Source organism: Rhamphochromis sp. 'chilingali', assembly GCF_963969265.1.
Source record: "Rhamphochromis sp. 'chilingali' genome assembly, chromosome: 12".
Lineage (NCBI taxonomy): Eukaryota > Metazoa > Chordata > Actinopteri > Cichliformes > Cichlidae > Rhamphochromis > Rhamphochromis sp. 'chilingali'.
In genome coordinates, this window is record NC_137939.1 from 4,106,693 (window position 1) to 4,129,401 (window position 22,709).

The 22,709-nt window shown below is 40.4% G+C and overlaps 3 protein-coding genes across 5 annotated transcripts in view; 1 reads left to right on the forward strand and 2 right to left on the reverse strand.

The window, feature by feature from the left end:
- slc16a4 (solute carrier family 16 member 4) overlaps positions 1–7,902 on the forward strand; it is a 35,295-nt gene extending 27,393 nt beyond the window's left edge. For all 3 annotated transcript variants that reach the window (XM_080898801.1, XM_080898799.1, XM_080898800.1), the window contains one exon: positions 336–7,902. In XM_080898801.1, coding sequence (XP_080754927.1) covers positions 336–544 — 209 coding nt within the window. In that variant the 3' untranslated portion in view covers positions 545–7,902. The remainder of the gene's footprint in view (positions 1–335) is intronic.
- A 136-nt stretch (positions 7,903–8,038) lies between these two features.
- rbm15 (RNA binding motif protein 15) lies at positions 8,039–12,087 on the reverse strand. The gene has a single exon (XM_080898798.1). It carries the CDS (start codon positions 11,877–11,879, stop codon positions 9,309–9,311), a length of 2,571 nt encoding a protein of 856 aa, XP_080754924.1. The 5' UTR covers positions 11,880–12,087; the 3' UTR covers positions 8,039–9,308.
- A 2,474-nt stretch (positions 12,088–14,561) lies between these two features.
- Positions 14,562–22,415, reverse strand: alx3 (ALX homeobox 3). Its single transcript, XM_080899761.1, is given in 6 exon segments — positions 14,562–15,449; positions 15,602–15,727; positions 15,874–16,148; positions 19,547–19,862; positions 21,712–21,745; positions 21,747–22,415. Coding segments are annotated over 6 exon segments (1,167 nt in total). The 5' UTR covers positions 21,812–22,415; the 3' UTR covers positions 14,562–15,098.
- Positions 22,416–22,709: the final 294 nt, after the last annotated feature.

Here is a 22,709-nt window from a genome sequence, read left to right on the forward strand (position 1 = left end):
CCTCGGGCTGTAGGGCATTAAAAAAATGTTTTCAAATATTACAGTCAGGATAAACGCTCAAACTTCAGATGGCTGTGTAATGTGTTTACACCTGCCTTTCTGCTCCGTCTCATCTGCATTCGCATGCTTGTATCAACACGGCTTGTGTAAAGGAAATAAATAGAAATACAGGAATGAAGAAAGTAACAGTTGAGTTGCTTTGTAGTTTATCGTGAAGTCATGACCCTGTTTTTAAAAAGGGAGTGGGGGTGGCCAGAAGAAGAAAACATAATAACTGTATTCACAGATGAACACACAGGCTCTTAACGCATCCTTGTGATCTTTGTGCTTTCTAGGGTTCTTATATGATTACACTCAGACCTACGACTGTTCCTTCTACCTGGCGGGGCTCTGCTATCTACTCTCCTCCCTCTCTCTGTTTATGGAGCCGCTGGCTCAGCGCTGGAAGGCCAAGAGGAAACTGTCCCAGGCCAAAAGAGCAGAAAGCAGCTGTAAGACCAATGGCTGTTTCACCCCTGAGCGCCTGCAGAACGGCGCTGTGTAGGAATTAACTCCAGGGTTCAATCTGGAACCAACGCGCTCACGATGACAGACCTGCCCACTGTTCACCTTGGACTCCAGCTTGAAGTCGGGACCTTGTCCGTTCATTTCAGCGGGAGCATAACGCGGGCTGCACAGCAACACGATGTTTAAGAACTTACAGTAGTCGGGATGTCGATGAGGAAAAAAAATGACTTTTCTGAACCATCAAAGCCAAAATGTTAGTGCTCTTCAAAATACTTTATCCCCCGGTGTTCTGATGAGAGGCACACCGATTCAAAACTGGAGAAAATCCTTGCGTACAACACCTGCCACAATTTATTATACGCACATATGCAAGCATAACTTATTGGGAGAGAAACATAAAACTGCACTGACTGTGCAGAAATGTTTTGTTGCTTATTACACTGCTCGGAAAGAAGCTCTGCAGTTGAACTCGAAATCCTGTCTTCTGTTGAGTTTCCTTTCTTTTCTTTTTTTTTTGTTATGATCCATGGAAGCACGCATCCATGATAAAGTACTTTTCACCTGATGTCTTTGGGAAGCTTTTACCTGTATCTGGTAAACATTACTCACTGATATGCACTTTGGGCCAGCTTGTGATTATGCTGCATGACATTCTCTCAAGATAGCCGAGATACCGAGCTGCCGTATTATTTCAGCCTGCGCCTGTGAAACAATACATAATCTGTAATACAAAGCCAAAAAGCCTGCATTGCTTCTGCAGTTTAACCGAGAAAATGTATCTCTTTGCTAAGTTGATTATTGTAGGCGTGTGGTTTACTGGTGTACTCACTTTGAGACTCGCAGTGGCATTCTTCATTTTTCCAAACACTTTTTTTGTCCGTTGAGTATTTCAGCATCTTTTTATGATGACACAAAATTCAGTCTTGTTGACCTTTTTCTCAGATGTTTGAGCATCATGCTTTCAGGTTTTTTCCCCCCACAGAAATTGTTCTGCTGTGCCTGTCACCTCTGGATTATTTTTTTTTTTACCACATTCATACTTATTTTCAGTTGTGCACAGATGCTAATGGTGGCATTAGCTCAGTTTTTCATACCTTTCATGGCTTTCCTGGAGTCACATGAGAAGTTTTATGCTTTTTAGAGCCCAGGAGTTTTCATGGGTGTGCATTGTGCCGTGGGAGGGTCTTCAGACAGCTTGAGCAGGGCTGCAGGACGTTTGCATGAAACGCAAGCTGCTTGTGGGGCGTTCACTTACCCCAGCTCTTTCACTCTTGTCATGCAAAGTAGCCCTTTTAAAGCTTTTACACATCGGCTCCTTTTAGCAGTAAATGCATCTGCTGAAATGTTTGTCCCTTATTTTTAACTGACATTTAGGCTGCTTTCAGCACTGCAGGCTGACACTTTAACTGATTCTACTCAAATGTCTATTGAACTATTTTAACCGACATTCAGCTGCTGACATTACTCACCTAATACTTTCACACCGTACTCTTCAGCTATCTTTAGTGCCTCAATTTATTTTATTTTTTACCGCTTTAATCACTCACTATTTGCTTATAACTTTCTTATGTAACACTGCAAATTATTATTCAGTTGCTTTCTCCTGTGAAGTAACTTGTTTTACTGGTCAGTAAACTGAGAATTCAGTTGCAACACTTTGAGTTCGCCTAACCTCCTTTCGGTGCTTCAAATACAGTTCAGACTTACTTCATCTTTTTTGATCACATAGGATATTTTAATCTTTTACACAGTGATTACAGCTGCAATCTTCTGAAGTATTTTCTTCAGATTTTTTTAAAAATGTATTAAATTAGAACCTTAGGTAGTTTATAATTATATAAGGAAACAACTTTCTCCTTTTCTAGGTCACTGATGATGACAAACATTCAGATGTCAGTTATCTTTAACTTGTCAGCACACGCTCATGAGCTGTTCTATGCAAATGCACAGAGAGAGAGATTTTCCTTTGGTAAATGCGCACATAAACACGTTTCCTTCTCTGCAACTATCACCAGCTCCCGAAAGCCTGTTGTTCAGTTAAGGTTTCAGTGTTTTCTATGTCGCAGTTAGACTGAGGAGTGATGGAGCCGACGAGCTCCCCTGAACAGCAGCATTTTGTTCTTGTTTTGTTTGTTATTTTGTCATCCTTGTACGTCCTTGTATGTCTCTGACCAACTGTGTTGATAGTGTAATGTTGACCATGTAAATGCACAGTGCCACAAGTGGACTGTTTAAAACTGTTGCCCAGTCTTTAAAGTGCCTGCAGGCAGCCAGTGAATGGCAATGCAACTTCTAATGATATTGTATTTGTACATGGGAGTCTTAAATCTTTTTTTTTTTTTTTTTTTATTGTAGAGAGGGTTTTGTTTTGTTCTTTGTTTTCAGTGGATTCCTTGTTTTTCACCACTGTTTGCCTTACAAGGTAATGTATCTTTTACTAACTTCCTCTGATATCAGCCAAAGATCACATTAGAAAAAACCTTCAACTTGAAGCTTATTGCTGGTTAAAAATGTACGTATTTTAAACCACTATGACCACCCACTATTCAGTTATTTTTAATGTCTTAATTGAATCGTGCGCTTTGTTTTGCTGCCCTCGTGTGGCTGAATGAGGCTTTTGCTCAAAGAATGCTGTCTCAATTAGTACCAAATTATTCCCCCTCAACTCTTTTTCACAATACTGAGCGAGGTTCTTTGTATTGTTTCTATAACAGCAGTCATGCACAAAGGCTCTTTTGGCTCACGAGTTGCATTCACCATCAGTATGCTTTTGTGATTTAGTTCCACTGACTATTTTGTACTATAATGCATCTTTTATGAAAAGTATTTGATGCTTTAAAGGTAGATTTGGGTTAGGGATCATTTTACTTGCTAGTTATCTGGATATGTTAAGAAGCTGTACGCTTAAACAATATCCATGTGCCGTTTGATGACATTTGATTGGATGCTTTTGTTGCAGCAAACACATTATTCGGTAAGGTACTTATTTTAAATTCCTGACTCTCACTCCTGGATTTTTTTTTTAACTGATTGACTTTAGGAGATATGGTTAACCAATCATAGATTTCTGGTTCTAAGCCAGTAGAGTTCATTTTTAAGCGCTGTAACAGTGTGCAGGTCAGCTGTAATAAACTGATGTGTACCTCAGTCTGTTATTGTGTGATTCAGATGACAAACTAACACCAGGCCAAGAAACACAAGTTTTAACAAATAAACTTGTTTTATTGACACATTATCAGGACGTGCTAAATAAGAATTACACTCATTTTCCTAAATACCAGATATTCATCTACAGCTGTCACAGATTTCATGCTACAGCTACTCACAACATACGGGGTACTTACTGCAGATGACACCTGGTGGTGTGTCAAGTATCCTGGGAACAAAGAGCTGTCCAGCTGAACCCTGAGAGGAAAAAAAAAAAATACAAACATGGTTTCACTCATAAAAGGTGCAAAATGATTGCAAACTTTAACACTTTAAAGTGTGTCAGGTGAAAAAAAGAAAAGAAAAAAGTTATATTAGAAACACTTATCAAGAAATAGGAAATCTCACCAGCATAAAATGCTAATATACAAATTGGTGCTTAACACTACAACGAACTACACTGCAGTCAGCATGGATACTACAAGCAAGTATGAATATGTGGTTTTTGTGGCCATAACAGCAAATCAGATCATCTTTTAACAATAATGTATTAACAAGGATATCATATCGTACCTCGGTCTTAGAGATTTATTTCACAGTGTTATACTTCGCTTCAGATTATTTGCAAAAATACTTATGTACAAAAAAGGTGTTTGCAAACATTGATTGCACAAAATCATGTAAGTAGTGACACTATAACCAGAGTCAGTATAGTTGGATGATATGCAGTGCTTAACAGAGTTTTGACTGCACGTGATAAAAAATGAGAAAACAAATATTTTAGAAATCTGTCTAAAAAACGTTTTTTAAAAATTATGTCTTGTTTGTTTTTGTTAACAAACTGAATTCATGTTTTTATGTCCAAATTTGAGAAGTCAGAAATTAATCAAGTATAACATTCAACCACTAAAACTAATTTTTCTTAATCAAAAGTTAAAAAATAACATGTGCTTAATTTTTTGAATTCATGGATAAAAATAACAGGTACATTTTAACTATTAAAATATTTTGTGCATACTGCTGGATTAACCATTACAGAAACATTTAAAAAAATATTATGTTAATTACCAAAACTGTTAATTTAGTTGTGGCATGAACCTTACACTGGGTGGTGGTCTAATAAGCTGCATCGGTTTCAGCAAATAATCTTGGAAATGTGTGAATCTGCAGAATTCCTTCTCTCAAAAAGTTAAAAACTTTATACAGCTGTGATTTAAATAATCTTTCTATTTGTGTAGATTTTTCTATAATTGGGAACATTTAAAAAACAACAACAACAGAAGAAAACATTACCAGCTATGATCTTGCTGCTGACCTGTAAGATACATTAGTGTACAGTGATACCTAATAACACTACTGCACTCTGCTTTCCATTAAACAGTGTCCTATTTGACAGTATCTGAGCTCACTGTTTCCGTTTCTATTTACACAGCCTCAAAAAAACACGCACTGAAGTTCTGACCACAGATTGGACTTTTTATTTTTACTAGCTTCAGCTGCTCTATGTTGGATTTAGAGGATCTGGGACTAGATCTCTGCAATCAATCAATTAATTTTGCTTGTTTTTATTAACTGGAGACTATAATAAATTAAAGGTTTCTGCATGCATAATCATTAATATTATCTATGACAGAAAGTACTCTTAAAAGGAACTACAGTGATTTGAAACAATTTTGGAAGAAGTATTTAACAACAAGTATTATAAAATACAGATTATAATTACTCATTCACTAGTGTCTGCATCTCACTGGTAAAGGTGGGGCTTACATTTAGTTATTTTATATTCCTATACATCAATAAAGTGTTGTTTCACTTGTAATTTAGTCAGAGTAATTAAGATCTGCACAGGAATCTGCAACTACAGGTTACAAATGCAGTCGAGTGAAAAAAAAAAAGGTCTCTAAATCTCGTATGAGCATACTGATACATACTCAAAGCACCTCAAATTTCATACTAAAGGATTTGTTCAATAATGCATTCATTTATCACCAATGCTTAAAACCATCTTTTGCCACACAATAAAAGAATGAGATCCTTATAACTGAATTTATACCAGTAACTTCACAGAGCACAATATTAGTGTTGCCTTTAGTGCCTGACAATCAGTGACATGATTGATCTCTGAAAGAATGATATTGACCTGAAAGCTGCAGAAACAATACCCAGGATTTTGTACGTGATCTAGAGGTGTGGCAGTTGCAGTAGCCTAACAAGCAAATGTTTCCACATAATTTATTAAATTTTAATTTGCAATTGTTGATCATTTGGGACAGTTTATCTTTTTATTTAGCTTAATCTTAAAACTGGCGACGGTCAGCGCAGCACTGTATTCTCATTCTGTCCTACATGCCCTTTGGGATTCATGCCAATTGTCATTAAAGAAAAATAACCCCAGTAATGAAAATCACCGTGCTGCTGTCCATTTGTTATTGGAAAACGTGAGGTGTTGACACTCAATACTCACCACTGCTGCCAAAGCCAACGATACAGACCTGGCAGGCAGCGCTCGGTCACCTTACTCACCATCGTGCTGTCTCTGTACAGCAGTTTTAGTGATAGCAGCTCTGTATGGTGTCAGGTAGATGGTGAGAGAGGAAAGCAGGTGCTCCGTGGTCCTCAAGATGGCAATGTTTCTCTAGTGAAGCAAGGGCTCATCCTCAGCACAGAACACAGCATTTGCTTTCACACTAACATGACTATAACAGGTTGTTGGGGGAAATGGAAGCTTTCTTTCCTCTTTTTTTGTCTACAGCGGTCTTAAACTTATAAAAGGGAATTGTCAAAATAAACAAGTCTCCTAGATGAATTTGGGGAAGTGGTGAGGTGCATCGTAGATTCCTTCCAGCGATGCAAAAAAAGGGTAAAGGATTAGGCCTGCTTGTGTTTCAGCTCCATGCAGCAGCAGCAGACCTCGGGTGACGACTTCAGAAAAGCAAACGAGCTTCCTCACTTGTCTCCTCGGAGAGAGTTCAATCAGAGGAGAACACAAACAATATTCCTAGCTGAGGTTTGGCCCAATCCTCTTCCCTGATACAAACATTTAGTCAAATCAACTCATATAACTGGGCAAAGTGTAATAAAGACAATCAGCCCAGTGGTTCAGCTTGGCCTCTGCAGTGAGAGTGACAGCATGAACTGTAGATGCTATGGAAATTTCAGAGCGGCGTCGCCCACAATCTCCCGAGTGGAGTGTGCGACGGAGGTGATGAGCTTCCCTCGCCTCGTATTCAGACCCAGGAACACTGCACATGAAACCTTTAGAGTAACGACCACAGGAGACAACAGGATACTGGCACGTGCCGCCACTGCAAACTGGACTCTGGCTCCTCGATCCTGATCAGTCATTCGCATGCCAACAGGAACAGTTGAGGACATAAGCAGGAATCGTGAGGGAGGAAGTAATTTAGGCAACTGAGGAGGTCAGAACTGGCCTGCAAGTAAGCAGCAATCCTCACTCGAAATGGGGGTCTCTCTTCACTGGTGCTAAAACTGCAAATCGTCTCCCCTCTCGTGTGCAGAAACAAAATTTCAAGTGACAACTCCTTTTTCGAAACACAATAAGGTACGGGCAGCTCGTTTCTTCAATTCACTTCCATCGAAGAAACATGTTTCCCTTCAAATGAACAATTTATTGATAATCGGTCACATTAAGTGCCCAAATGCACTTGCAGGTATGTGAACAGCTTCGCATGGGCTCTACGGATTTTCCTTCCCCATGACATCAAAGTGTACATTGCTCAATTTTTCCATTTTAAACAGAAGTCATCACAGGTGCAGATGGGCTACACAACTTAAAAGCTGCCTCATCAGTGAGGACTCACAACCACCAGGGTGCCTTCTCTGCAGAGGTTTTCAGCTCTGTGCTCGTCTCCTCAAGAGTCCAAAGCCGCAGTGGGTGTGATGTTCACATATACAACAATTTTCTTTTCTTTTTTTCCCCCCCCACATATAAATGTTTTCAATACATATTAAACCAAATTCAGCAAATTATAGTGCATGGCAGGTTACTACTACATGGCAAAACTACACTGGCAAAACAAAACAGGGTAGGCCTTGGGGAAAAATAAATAAATGTTGGCAAGCGTGAGTGAAATACTGTCAAATTTAGACTGCTAAAATAAAATCAACATTAACTGTTAAGATACCTCTAAAACTATAAAATTGCACAGACCTACTTACTGTACAAATATTAGGTTTGTACTGGCATATTTAATATTATTATTATTGAAGGACCTACTGGTTTTAGGGTAAATAAATGAAGCAGTCTGTCAAATCAACACAAAATCCTCTAAGCTTTTTATCCATTACTATTATACTTTTTCATAGTTCACATTTTCACAACCATTTCTAAAGACAGGGATGCACAAAATAAAATATTTTGTGAAAAAAAAAAAAAAAATGTTAGTAGCTGTTTTTTTGTTTTGTTTTTTAAACTACGCTATGTGTAATGGGCTGTTCCCTTGAAAATAAATTCTGTTAGTATTCAGCATTTCATACAGAGTTGACATGACCATTTAGCTTTACCAGTGGACTCACACTGAGTTCATTGTCTATCTTGCAATTTTGGCGTTCCAATTCAGAGGAGTACAAGACAAATACACCTAAACCCAAACAACAAGCCTGAACATAATCTGTACTTTTGTTCCAAACTGAATTTCTAATGCAATTAAACTGAGCTGTATCTAGGAAAGTTGAATCTGCTGACCTTCACAATGTTTTCCAGTTTTCAAAATCCACAGCGACAGACAAGCATGAGCATCGTAACACTTAAAAGGCATTGCACAACTCTTCCTCAGTGAACCACACTTCATTTGCCTGACTTTTTGTTAAGGATAAAAATAAATGAGAGATGGGACAACGCTGTAATGTGGTGGGTGAGAGAAAAATTGTGCAACATGTTTTGACCTTGAAATGTAACCAGAGATAGTTCACCGACCCTCTAACACAAAAAAAGAAAAGAAAAACAATTCAAATCGCGTTTGTCTCCCTTCATCAAAAAGTGGTAATAGTAGACATATTATTGCACTGTAATTCAAAGCTTTGAAAAAAAAAAATTGTATTTTCTGAAAGCCTGGTGCAAATATCAGGACACAATAACAGCACCTGTTTGTCTAATGCATGACATTATAATAGAAACATGTCTTCTTCTGTTACTGTTAGCGCCCTGTGGAAGGTGAGGTTTCAACACAGAGTTTCTGGTTCGATTTTAAATGGAGCTGTTATTGTGTCCCCTTCTTAAACTTCTAACGCTCCTGCTTTTTCTTTTTTCCTTTTTTCTGTTGCAGACCTGGATGGCTAACATTTTAAATCTGCAAATGAACTACAAAGAAAAATATAGTCTGCATGACTTCTCTGTTCATAAATTAAGCTTACTAAACTTTAACCGCTTTACAGAATTTTGGCTAAATTACTGCAGATTGATGATTGTGACTGACACCTCTGAAAAGTAACTTCAGAAACACACATACTTTTAGCTTTGCAGGGGGGCACTGTTTGTCCTTTAAGTGGTTTACATGGTAACATAACACTCAATAACCATACTAGTGTACTCCATGATGCAGAACACACAGCATGCAATAGTTACTGACATACAGCAGATCCTTTTTTTTTTTTTTTTTTTTTAATTCCATTTGAATTTAGTGTGTTTTGTTTCTTTAAGATGCTCCGCGGACCACAATCATGACTAGATAGTCCTCTTCACTTTTTGCCAGAGCTTTGGCAGAGGAATCCAGGAACTGCTGGGAGAAATCACAGGGAGGGAAAGCATGAAGAACCCCTGTGTTGTCTTTATCTCTGCTTCCTCCCACAGGCAAGCTGATGACTCCAGCCGCTTGTTTTTGGTTGAGGTAGGACACCAGGTTGCGAAGCGGCCGCTGAGTTGAAGCTGCAGGGTCAGATGAAGATGCATCCTCTGTGGTGCCGGGAACCGCCAACAGGATTGCGTAGCCGCCCGGACCTGCCACCTTGATGCGCCGAGACACCTCGTCGAGCTTGGGCTGGTCCAGCCGGAGTCGCTGCGTGATCTTTAGCTCGCTCACTCGCCTTCCTGTAGCGCTGTCGACAAGCAGGTCGCTGGCGACGTTGTGGTCTCCCTCTAACAGGTGCATGTTGGCTGGAAAGTTGCTGTTCTTCAACAATAGCATACCATGCCAGGCCAAACTGAGTTTGGTGCCATCCAGCTTGGATGGCTGGCCTCCCTTTGAGCTGCTCTCAGAACGTTCTCTCTTGGCTGGTCCTTTGCCACCATCGATTGCCTTGCGCTTGCGCTCTCCAACTGCTGAAATAATGTTGCTTGAAAGTCCCTTATCAGACAGACTCTGGCTTTTGGGCCTTCGGTCTGACACGCTTCTTTCAAGGCTGCTGTGGCGTTCTGTCGCAGGAGAGGCTCTCTCGCCCCGCAGGGGGCGTTCTGAGTCACTAAAGCGCCCCCCATCTCTGCTGCTGCCTCCAGGACTGGCATCTGGAGAAGCACGTCTGCGTCTTACTGTCCTCTCAGTGCTGTCAGGGGAGTGGTCTATGTGGCGTCCGTCCTCCAATATGCGCCGCTTTCGAGCAGGCTCTCGCCCCTGCAGCTCTCTTTCCAAAGACCAGGGCTCACGAGTTCGCCTCTCACGGTCCAAATGCTCCAGAGGCTCAAAAGGTGAGGCACGTACTCGCTCGCGAATAGCAGGATTGGGCCAGTCAGTTCCAGGAAACAGCTCTCTCTCCCTGAAGTGAAGCGGCGGTGGAGTTCGTTCCCTGACCCTCAGTGGTTCAGGTGTGGCACGGTGGACAAATGACTCAGCCACCATGTCAAATGGTGGTATTGGGAGAGGCTGCAGGAACTGCTGCTGATAACGATGTTCAGTGTCTGCAAAGTCCACTCTAAGTCTTCTCTCTGGACCTCCCAGTGGGAAGCCTCTCATGTGTGTGCATGCTGCTTGTGCAGCATCTAAACTTTCATACTGAATATAGGCCCAAGTGTCCCCTTTTCTGTAGTCAATGGTCCTTATAGTGCCAAAGCGATCAAACTCTCTTGCCAAGGCAGCTAAGGGAACCCAAGGTCCAAGACCACCCACCCACAGGCGCGTGGTTGGTGTTGCTTTCCCATAGCCTATTTTTATGGGATTGCGGCCCACTATTTTACCAGACATGCTAAGCTTAGCACGATGAGCCATGTCAAGATTCTCAAATTTCAGAAATCCATACGTGCTGGTTTGCCCCCGTGTTGGTCTCTTAATGTCCACTTCTGTTATGACTCCAAACCTGTCAAAGGCCCTCCTGAGGTCTGCTTCTGTGACAGTTATATCCAGATTGCCTAAAAACAACGTCCTGTTAGCTCTTTGGTCATCTTCTGGAGAAATAAAATCCTCTTCTCGGAAAGCTGCCCGTTCTGCAATGAAGGCTGGGCGTGCTCTGGCTTCAAACAGAGCGAACTCCCTATCCCGCTCCAGTTCTCTCGGCAAAGGTGGGGGTGGGGGTGGAGGAAGCCGTCCCAAGGCTAGCTGCTGCAGCCGGTAGTCTCTATATCCCAGCCCGGTGGGCGAGAGGGGTCTCTGCAAATGTCTGTGGCTTTGAGCCGCACCGTACACGTCTCTCTCCACCGGAGACCGACTTCTCCTCCGGTTGATGTAGACCGCCTCGATTTTCAGCGGCCGGTCGTACAGCACCAGCCGTCCCCTGGCGTGCTTAGCCGCTCTGGCGTCCTCCGGCTTCCTAAAATTTACGAAGGCTATCCGCTCGTCGTTGCTACGACCTATCTTGACGCTCACATCGCCAAATTTTTTAAATTCGTGAAAGAGTCCGTCCTCGATGTCCTCGTCGCTAAGCTGAGTGCCGAGGTCGCTGATTTTGAGCGTTTTGTACTCACTCTCTGTGCTGGGTGGCTGCAACCGCGGCTCACCCCGAGAGGTGGTCCTTGGTGAGGCTAAATCCAGCGTCAGGCTCAGGTTGTGGTTTTTGCCCACGGAGCTCGCTGCAGCGGCGGCGGCAGCAGCTGCAGACTGACAACTGTGATTATTTCCAGTCCGGCTGTGACCGTCGAAATCTCGGTCTCTTTTTTCCCCGAGGAGACTCCGTCTTGTCGAGCCGCCGTCGCCTTTGGACGAACTGTTTCCATTATTACTCCCACTGGAAACGGACAGAGCCCCCATTTTCTTGCTGGTCGGATGGCATCCTCCCCTGTCTCGAATATCGTCCAGGGCCCGGGAGCGTTTTTTAATCGGCGACCGCTCTTTACCTTTCATTTCGGCCCACTTGGTGTCGACCGTCGGGACACTTGCTCTTCCTTGGTGCGATTTTTTCTGCAATTTAATGCAGAAATTTACTGAAGTGAAAAACAGGTTTATTCACTGACCCTGCGGCAAAACAACAACAGTCGCCATTTTGTAAAGATTAGCTCGAAGACCCACCCCTTCGTTCTGATTGGTTAGAAAGTGGGTGGGAAGCTTTAAAGCGCACGTCAATCACCCAGCGGCAGGCACTATATTTTTTATATTTTCTTAATAAATTGAGTATAAAATAAAAAAACTAATAAATAAGTTATCGAAATTGTTTGTGTTTGTTTAAATATAAACGTACATTTTACTTTATTTGTATTTTGTATTCCTTTGAAATTTCAGAAAAGCTTTTACCTTATTAAGACACTTGCATTGTCATATTATATTTTTATTTTGTTGAGCTGTATGCTATTCTACTTATTTAAATAAAAGTGGCCTATTTGTTAGGTCTAAATGGTTGCACCTTAAGACTTAAGATAAATCTTATTGCTTATATCACAACGCCAGTTTCTGCTGTCCATTCACTGTTAACTGTAGCATAATACTGTGGGCAGGTTTTGTAAGAATATTATTCATTTCGTTTTTCCCGGGAGGTGAGACTTAATTATGGTGTCGGGGCCAGCAGATAATCCTTTTATCTTCAATTAGATCCAGTACCACAAGATGGCAGTATTGAACAGAAAGTGCAGCAGCCCACTCCCCTTAGCGTTGAGCGGAAAGGGCCTTTCCTGGCAACTATATGAGCAAATCAAGCTGCTGATATTGACTAATATCTGCTACAGTGTAGGCCACATGTAGCAGTAGATATTACAGCCTTTTCATGGAGACGATTAAAACACTTTAGTTTTTAAGTTGAAAGCATCACAACCTACTAATGTCTGCTCTTTAATGTCTCACAGTATTTCCCCATTTTTTACAAGTCATGCTTTGGCTCAAATCAAGCACTGCTGTTTGCACTTCGGCACAAACATTTTATATTCTGAATATTTGATTTTCTCGAATGAACTGCCAAAACATTTTTCCTAGCGATAAAATTTTGGAAGCAGCCTTGACAAACTGCTGAAACCGAGTCAATCACACAGTGCACTACTTTGTTTACCTTAGTGGGATATGTTAAATAAAAGTAGCTTATCTGTTGTGTCTCAATAGCTGCACCTTGAAGCCAAGATCAATCTTGTTGAGATCAAAGCTCAGAGCAGTGGCCAGCAGTCAGCTTTACAGACTTTAATGAGCCTTAAATCATATTTTTTTAGTCAAATAATGAGGCCGAGGGTATACTAGCTTCCAGGCTCTTGTGACAGTCTACAGCTAGCAACCCTGACATACTGAGTGATGATTAGCTCTAGCATTGTGCAGCGATGACTCATCATTTTTCATTTCTTTCTGAAAAACTCATAGAGGCTCTTTGGATCCTGATACATTGATTTAACACAGATCAAAGCCAATGCAACAGCATGATAACTTTAATGAGAGCTTGATGAAAACCTATGGCCCCCTATAGTGAAATGACATCACCGTGTGTTCACTCTGAGACATTTTTGAAGTAGAATAAGCCAAATTATGATCATGAGCCCCTGAGTTAATCTATTACAGCTGTTCTGACTGTTTTAAGGAATAAAAATATCAAAATCAGTAAACCACCAAGCTTCCTCTTTTGTTTACGGGTGGATTTGATTAACCTGCTCACACTGTAAAAATAAATATCAAAATTAAGCTCTGATCCACCATCTGCTATTTCTCTAGCTTTCCTAAACACAGCAATCTCCTCAATCCCTTCTGACAGGTCTTCTTATCTTCTCCTCTTAATCTGGGAATTAATCAGGGGGACTATGTGACTGCAGTGAGAGCTGCCGTCTCCCAGGGACTGGCTGGAATTTGAAGCTGTGGGTGTGGAAAGTGTTTCTGATGGCTTTCTGCATTCTTCTATTGGAACCACATGTTAGTGGCTCTCAGGAAACTCCGGCACAGACTTAGGGGAAGGCAGCTAATCCGCCCCTGCATCGCTGTCAAACCGAAGCAGGCAAAGACAAAGGGGAGCCAATATATTCCCCTGAAAGCCATGCACACTCCCGGGGAGTGAGTTCAGCTTGGCGGGGCTTTGTCCCGCAGTGAAACTCTTTTTCTCAATTCACATCAGTCTCACAGATTGAAATGTTTGCCAGTTTGACATGAATGCACTGGCATTTAGTAATTCACACCATATGGGATGTACCGTGCAATTCAATGTTTCCTTGACAATAACATAAATTGTTTGGGGAGATTTTTCTGAAAACGATTATTAGGACAGCATTCAGGATAATGTGAGTATATTCTGTTCTATTCTGCTTGTACACATGGATGCAGAAGACATTTGACCTTGACCTGGCCTCAGCATACAAAATATGCTGCGAGCCACAGTAATCGATTAAACACCTCACATGGTAGGACATGCATGACAAATACATAACCATCTGTGGTTATCTACTTTATTATCAGTAGTGAAGTGTGGTCACCAGGTTAGTTTTTCCATTATGAACCTGCCACTTTCCCCTGATGCATGGAGTGCAACTTGAAGTGAAGCCTAGCGGGCTGCACATTCACTCTGTACACTTTCCGCACAGCAGAAACCTTTTTTTTCTCCACAGTCTGTAAAGTATTTTTACCTCATAACCACATTGCCAGTTATATTTGCATCGCAAACATGGCTATTATTTTGCAAAAGAGTCATGGCTAAAATAATTATAACTGAGATGGTTTTTGTTCATTTTGAAAAAAGAAAGAAAAAGAAAATCCATCTTCCCCAAAATAGTTTGCTGCTGAATAAGACAGTTAAATTTACATGGAGCCCTTTATTACTCACGCACAACACAACAGACATTAAAAGGGATTAATATGATACATTTTTTACATGCTTAAATAATTCTCCTCTTTGGTCTCAGCACTGTGATACAAAATAAGAACTGGAAACAAGAATGTTTGTATTAATAAGTTGGGTTTTGTGCAAGATTCTCAAGTTGGCCTTATTGTTTGCAAAATGCCTGTTCCAACAGTTCTGAATAGCAACACGTCTCTAAGTTGATTTATATAAATGTTTGGAGGAAATATTCGAGTCAAATCCACAAATGTACATCTGGGATCGTGTATGGGTGACGACTGTAATATGCTGCGGCTCAGTCAGTGCATAATGGGGAGCTGGCATTATTATGGTCATGTTGGCCAGGAGAGAATGCTGCCTGGTTCTTTGGCTTTCATCCTCAGCGCCACCAGGCCTGTTGGCTTGTATTCGGTCTCGGGGCCCTCGATGGAAGGCGACCCGAGGCCTCCTGGGAAGCCGTGGAGAGAATAGAGACTGTTGATGCCTGGATGGTGAGGCGGGTGATGGTGATGGTGCGGGTGGCTGGAGGATGTGGGCATGCCCATGAAGCCCTGCAGATTACTGTGGGGGTGAGGGTACGGACTCATGCAGGATGAGGAGATAGAGTCAGCCCCTAGGACACAGCCTGCACCTGAACCACCGCCTCCTCCTGAAGCTGCCCCCGGCCACAGATTGCTCTGCATCTGGATAGGAAGAGATTTAGAATGATATCAGCAAAAGTTTTAATATTGTTCAGTCCTGTACAGTGAAAACAAAAAGCAATCTCTCAGCAGGTTTTATGATGTTAAGTTTACGACTACAACATGCATGCCATGTGAGAGCTACATTGGCCTACCTGGTATGCGTCATGGCGAGGAAGAAGAGAAATGTCATATGTAGCAGCAAAATGGTTGCGAACCTCCTGGATCTTCCCATAGCGTTCTCGTTTCCTCCATTTGGCTCTGCGATTTTGGAACCAAACCTTTTAAAAATAAAATATATTATAACACAAAATAGTATAACAGTAAATTTCCAGAAGACAACTTTTTGTTAGGGCATCATACTTTCTTCTGATTACATTTAGAAAATAAAAAAGGTGTCAACTGTGATGGAGTTGCCCTGGCATACCTGAACCCGAGCCTCAGTGAGCTCCGTCCGCAGCGCCAGCTGCTCCCGGGCGTACACGTCGGGGTAGTGTGTCTTTTGAAACACTTTCTCCAGCTCCTCCAGTTGAAATGTGCTGAAGGTCGTGCGATTACGTCGCTTCTTGTTTTTGCCAGATAAGTCAATGGAGTCAGCGATAGAATCTCCTTGTAAACCACTGCCTGGCTCTTTGAGCTTGCCACAACAGTCCGTGACAATCCCAGGATAGCCCATGGTTTTTGGAGTGTCTTTGTCCCGAACTGAAGCAAGGCAGGAAAACGCAAAGGAAAAGTTACACATCCACTAAAAAAATATAAAATCATATACAAATTCTAACAGTTTTTTCTAAGTCCATCTGCATCAATATATACACTGAAATTTAATCATTTGAGACTATCATTGCCTGAAGATACAGCTTAAATGACTTTTTATGGAACGCCAAATTTTATTTAGATTTTACAATTGTTTAAGTACAAATCTCTGCAAACATAATGAATGATCTGGTTTGTTTGTCTTGCTGCTGCTCATTTTGGCCTTTATGACCTGTTGGTCAGAAAGAGTTGATTTTGTGTACTTTCCTTTTTCTTTTCACATAGTTTATACAAAGTTGCTGAAAGCTTTTTCAGGCCCTTGTGCAAAGAAATAGAGATGAGCAGTCCTTTTTAAACCAGCACAGCTCACCTGGAAACAGCTTTGGCCCACATGGACACATTTTAAAACCAACACACTGCAGTTAAAATAAACACAAATTGTGTATCACATCAAAAGTTTTGTCTGTGATGTATGTGACTATTTTCTCAGTTTGAGAAAATAGTCCCAAATTATACTAAAAACTGTGAGCCGCCAGAGAAAATGCACAAGCAACACAAATTCAGATTTACTCCGATTAGCCAGACGAGCCATATTTAGGTAGAAAATACTCAAAAAGCTGGCTAAACTTTAACCTGCTGATTAAAATATGCAGAACAAAGGGCATTTTCAGGGTCACCTACACTTGATAGGAACTTGTTGAAATATGTCACAAATATCTGAAGAGAGGAATTAACTGTTATTTATACAGCAGCAATACACAGCAACAGTCCCGCCCAGGCTCTTTACATTGCATGTAGAGAAAGTCTAAGAGAAACACAATTTTTTTTATCTGTTAAAGCACATGATTGTTTTGGACTAATTCTATATATTCTGCCATTTACATTCAGGAGTGAGGGAAAATCTCAAAGCGTTACTTTCCTTCCTGTTAACAGACCATGGAAAGGGCTCCTCCTGCAGTGTTTGGATGTTGTTGTCCAAGTTCATTATGTTTAACCCTGAGCTACGAAACAAAACCACTTTCCATCTTTCAGGAGGCACTCACTCACTCTGGGCAGCTGAAACACTACTTTGCTGTGCTCTTAATTCAATATAGGGCCCAACAGAGAACACTCTTTATTGCAACATTAATTTCCTCAAGTCCATTAGTTCCAACCTTACACCACATGCTGAAAATATACTCAACTGCAGGAAAAAAAAGGGGGCATTGAGCTTTTACCTTGTCAAGCACCCATATCCGCTATGACTATACTCAAGTGTAATTGGAGATCTATATGAAATGCAGGAAAAGGCAAAAAGGAGATAAGTTCAAAATGAAAAGGCAGGAATATCATGCTGCGAGCACGATGAGCTATTGTTTTGCGACTGTGGAAATTTAAATGGCATTGTTCCAGGCATTTTGCTATGGATTTTAATGTTTTAAATTTGTCTTAAATTTGGACAAAATGTTACTCCGAGGTTTTAAAATATTCTGAATTTGTTCAGTTCTGAATAAAGAATATTTATTAGCCGTGATTGGTGTAGTAAGTTATTAAGTTGCACAGTTAAAATATTAAGTTATTATAGCACATGGTATCTGTGGAGTATAAGAAGGTTAAACATGATTGGAAAAAAATGAAGGTATGTGTGGCATATTTCTGAGGAGTAAAATAGGAATAATAAAAGAAATATTAAGCCTGTGCATGCAGTTTATCTAAAAAAAACTCAACTGTGGCAGCTACGCCACAGTCACAAACACAAACAAACAGACGTAAAGAAAATGAGTGTCAACGAAGATGAGTCTAATAAATACAAAAACAACGTGCAATCATTAAAACTGAATTTTTCTCTTTTCACCAAAAGAATTTACATCTTCCCAAATAACAAATGAAAGAAAGAAAAGCAAAAATAAAGGACTGCTTTTGCATTTCAGAATCGTTGGGTTTTTTCTATATAGTATTTTTAAAATTTTAATCTTTTAGTGCCCGACGATAAAGCCACAGATCGGCTAATCACCATAACTGAGTTAAAATCTGACCGTTCTAATTTTTTTCAACTTTTATAGTAGAATATAGCTGATTGCGAAAAACTAGAAAATATTACAAACCAATGTAAAAAAGTTTTGGGGTTTTTTACGTTAAACTTTCCTCTCACTGCAGACGAAACAGGAAGACGCGTCTGCTTTTGAAAGTTTAAAAGAGAAAACGTAAGAACACACACGCGCGCGCACGTGTTCTGCACGTACATGCGCTGGTTTACACACTCGCACCAATAAGCATTAAACTGCAAAATAAATCAAACTACTTAAGTAGTTATGAGTGGAAATCTTGCGCATGTCTGTGTGCGCGCACGAGATAAAGACAGAAAAGGAAAAGGGGAAGCACGCACACCTCATTTTCCTTGAGCAAGAATTAAAATAAAAGTTAATTTCGAAAGAAGCCGGCTGATATTATCGTGTTATCATAAGTAATTGTGCAAAAGAAAATTTAATGAATGTGTTCGCTGTCGTTGGCATTAACTTGAATGAAACTAATGTATATTATTCTGGACACTGATATACCGAGAAGCTTATCGGGGCTGATATCCTCTGCTGCTTTGCAGAATCATCAGCACCAATAAACAAGTGAAAGACCACATAATTTCTTCAGGCTTCAGTTCAACATATACAGCGGTTGCTTTCCTTCCCAAGATGGACATTTGTGGGCGATCGTGTCTGACATTTGTGCAACTCCGTGCTTGCAAAACAAAGTCAGTTCTGTTTTGTGTGACCAAAAAGTCTGCAAAAGAAGGAGAAACTGAAAGCGTGAGCGTCTGCAAAAACACAGAGATACCAAGCTGAGTGCTGGCCTGAAAAGAAGAGTAGTAGTCTAATGACACACCCAACTTGCTGTTAGGCTGACCTTTAACCTCTGTAACTTCACATCAAGGACTGTTAAGTGAAAAAAGAAAACTTGGTGACATTTTTATTGCAACCACACTTTTCTTTGCATAAATGCACTTTTGTTTTATTTTTATTACTATATGAAAAGTACACAAAATGCAGCATACTAAAAATTATTTGTAAAAAGGATCCACTGAATTGAATAACCAGAAAAAAAAGTGTAAAATGATTTCCATATTTGATTTTCCCATTTACTTATTTTTTTCAACCAGTTGCCAAGTGAATGATGGCGAGCATTTTCTTTAGAAAAACCTAAGTTACAAAAAATTTAAAAAGGGGGTGGGGCAAATCAAACGTAAAGTACTTTTAATGATTCTTATTTGATCCAAAGCCCGCTATCAAGCTACTGCACTTTGTTTTAGTTAAAACTGAGATAGTTAAGACGCGGCTAATTCCAGTAAATGTTCACTCAAAAACTCTTTAACTCACCGTCCGTGTTGTTCTCATAAAACGACGGTTTGCCGCTTATTGCCACCCCTTTCTGGTCCTGGTTGATACTGTCCAAGAACTTGCTGTGTTTGGACGGTGAACCGGTCGGGTTCGCTGGAGAAGCGCCGTGCGTAAAGTCCACCACAGCATCACCAAACCTCCCCATTGCGGTCGCGTAGAGATCCCCTCTCAGGCTGAGACGGTGTGGAAGAGAAGGCGGAGGAAGGTGCGATTTCTGGAGCTCATCGCAGGGGAGAAAGGAGCTGGAGCCGCCGTGCTCGAGTCCCGGAGAGTTTGTTGGCGTCCTCCTGCTGGTCTGCGAAGAGAAAGGCAAACAGCTCTCCGTCTCCATCTTACAGGTCCAGCAGGCTGTGTCGACAACAGCAACTGGGTGCCGTTAACGTGGGCGCCCGAGTGAGAGATTTTTTTTCTCCTCTATGTTCATGTCAAGTGGGTGGGATTTAACAGATCAGAAACAAAGACCCGTGAAACCGGGACTGATCGCGCGCTCGCGCACATGTGTGTGTGTGTGTGTGTGTGTGTGTGTGTGTGTGTGTGTGTGTGTGTGTGTGTGTGTGTGTGTGTGCGAGAGACAAACAGACAGACAGAGAGAGAGAGCAAGACAGAGAGAGAGAAAAGGAGCGAGGTAGGGGGAGAGAGAGAACGTTTCTCCACAAGTCTGACATAATCCGCCAAAAATTCAATCACGTGTGGTTTCTGTCCTTCCAATTAAGCATTTAATTTCTGTTTCATATGCTGTTACGATCCTAATCACGAAATCAAGCGAGACAGGAGAGGCAGGCATCAGACGGTGCAGTTTACGCACAGAAAAGTGACAAGATAAAATAATAATAATAATAATAATAATAATAATAATAATAATAATAATAATAACGATAAAAAATGGCGGATACCATAACTCTGCCCGTTAGTGTTTTATTTCATTGAACTTTTTTTTTCATTCTAATATATATGTTATATGCATTAAAATTATATATATTATAATTCTGATCTATATGAAAAACAGGTATGAAGTATTGAATACGTAGCAACGTTATTTTCTTTCTTTATTTATTTTTTTTGTACATCCTATTGATGATACATATACAAACTTGTCCTGTGACCAGAAAAGGTGACATATATATCTTTTTAGATAAAAGAAAACAATAGTATTCGCTGTTTTGTGACTTTTATTTGTGATATTAAAATGACTTTTAACAAATGGGACAAAGCCCTAGTGTTGCTTTTGGTGTCTGCGGTGTCCATTCAAATGAATTCCGACGTCGCTGGGACGATAAAATTGTTATAAATGATCAAATAAGGTAATTACTGATAAAAACATTAAAAGTGGGGGTTTTTCCACTGTGATAACCTTTTTTTGTTTGGTTTTGTTTTGTTTGTTTTCTTTTGATTTCTTTTGTTTTTGCTTTTTTTTAATAGATCATGAAAATTATAAAATTGTGTTCGTTAAAAATACGCTGTCGGTGACAAAAAAATGTTATAAATATATATTAAAGAGTACATATCCTTTCCAGGAGCTCGTTTGTAAAGGACGAGATTTTAGAGGCGGTATGAAATGCTTTTTTTAACCGCAAGAACATTTCTAATCCACTTACAAAATGGGAGTAAGAAAAAAAAACACCTCAATAAGCAGCCATCTCTGAAACAGTAATCGGCCGAAATATCGGTAATTGTTACCGTAGAAGTCAGACAGATTAAATGCAAAATACCAACTTTGTTGCATGTGTGTGTGCATGAGTCTTCAGTGTGTCGTTCTCCTCTAAACTATGAAGCCGAGTTCATGCGGCTGTGCTAAATAATAGTGAAAGAAATAATAAAAACAAAACAATAGTTATGAGGCTCATAACATTTCCCTGCTGATACACAGTTTTAATTATGCCATTTTATTCTTAGATTGTGCGTTTTTTTCTTCTTTTTGTCCTGTTAACTACGTGACATCGGCTTTAATAAGAGTCTTCTACTATAAAACAGCGATATCAAAAATAAGGTCATAAAATTATATTTTGTGCACTAGATCAATGTTTCATTTTTGCCCTTTAGATGAAAACATCCTCAGAAACAGACTCAGCATTAACTGAAAAGGCTTTTTGATTAACACCTTATCTCTGATCTAGACAAACCTCATGTAAACACTGTGCACTTACCAGGTTCTGCCATGGTGCTGTTGGGTTTGGGGACATCTCTCTGGATACCTGAGGCCTCACACGGCTCCAGTGATGGACAAGTGCGTAAACAAGGGTCCATTTGGCCAGAGAGGCCACATGAGCTTCCTACAATTCCAGTTTATGCTCTTCAGTATCAGCGTATCCACCTTTCGGCTGAGTGTGGGGAATTCTCTGCAGAAAGAAATTTGCTCACAAAGTGAGCTACAAAAAAATTAAAGAAATCTGAGAAAACTTGCAATTCTTTCTGTAAAAAGAAATAAAACAAAAAACAAATCCGCCAAATGAATCAATGAGAAATATATTAATAACAATCACTGTCCATTAAGGAGTGAGCAGATGATAAAAAAAAATAACCTCCCTCTTTTACCCATTCTCTCACAAAAAGTGTGTTTCTGGAATAAAACAAAACTTTTTCTGGACTCGAATCTCAAAGACAATGCTGCTTGTATTAAAGAGAAGAGCCCCTTAAAGTTTAAAATGATTAGTGACCTTAGATATAAGGCATAATGACATTTATGAGTAACATGACTTAGATTAACATGTGTGGGTCAGTCGAGTTGTCATGTTAATCACAACCACAGTGCCACCTTTTATCCTCCCACACTCTAAGTGTGTTCCTCCTCATAAATTTAAGCTTAGGTGTAGTTGTCTGGCTGACCACCATTAAAAACCTCTTAACACCGTTAGAGGTGTACAAGTTTTAAGATGTACACATTGCAGCCACGTATATATGCTCCTCAAATCTCATGATAAGCATGCCCTCAGTGGCCCGAGGCAGCAGAGCTCTCTTTCACAGACCCAGCTGAGTAAATGCATTCCAGAAATGTGGGCAAGAGGAAGAAGGACCATGCTATGATCTCTGAGCTGCCCCAGGTTACAGTGTTTATATGAATATTGCATCAAGAGAGCACAAGATGCAGTGGATTGTGTGGGTATGTTAGATTTGTTGAGGAATCAAGGTCTTCTTTAGGTCTATA

What these genes read in the sequence shown, in the direction of transcription:
- rbm15 (XM_080898798.1), bottom strand. Translation starts at nt 11,879, where the DNA reads ATGAAAGGTAAAGAGCGGTCGCCGATTAAAAAACGCTCCCGGGCCCTG.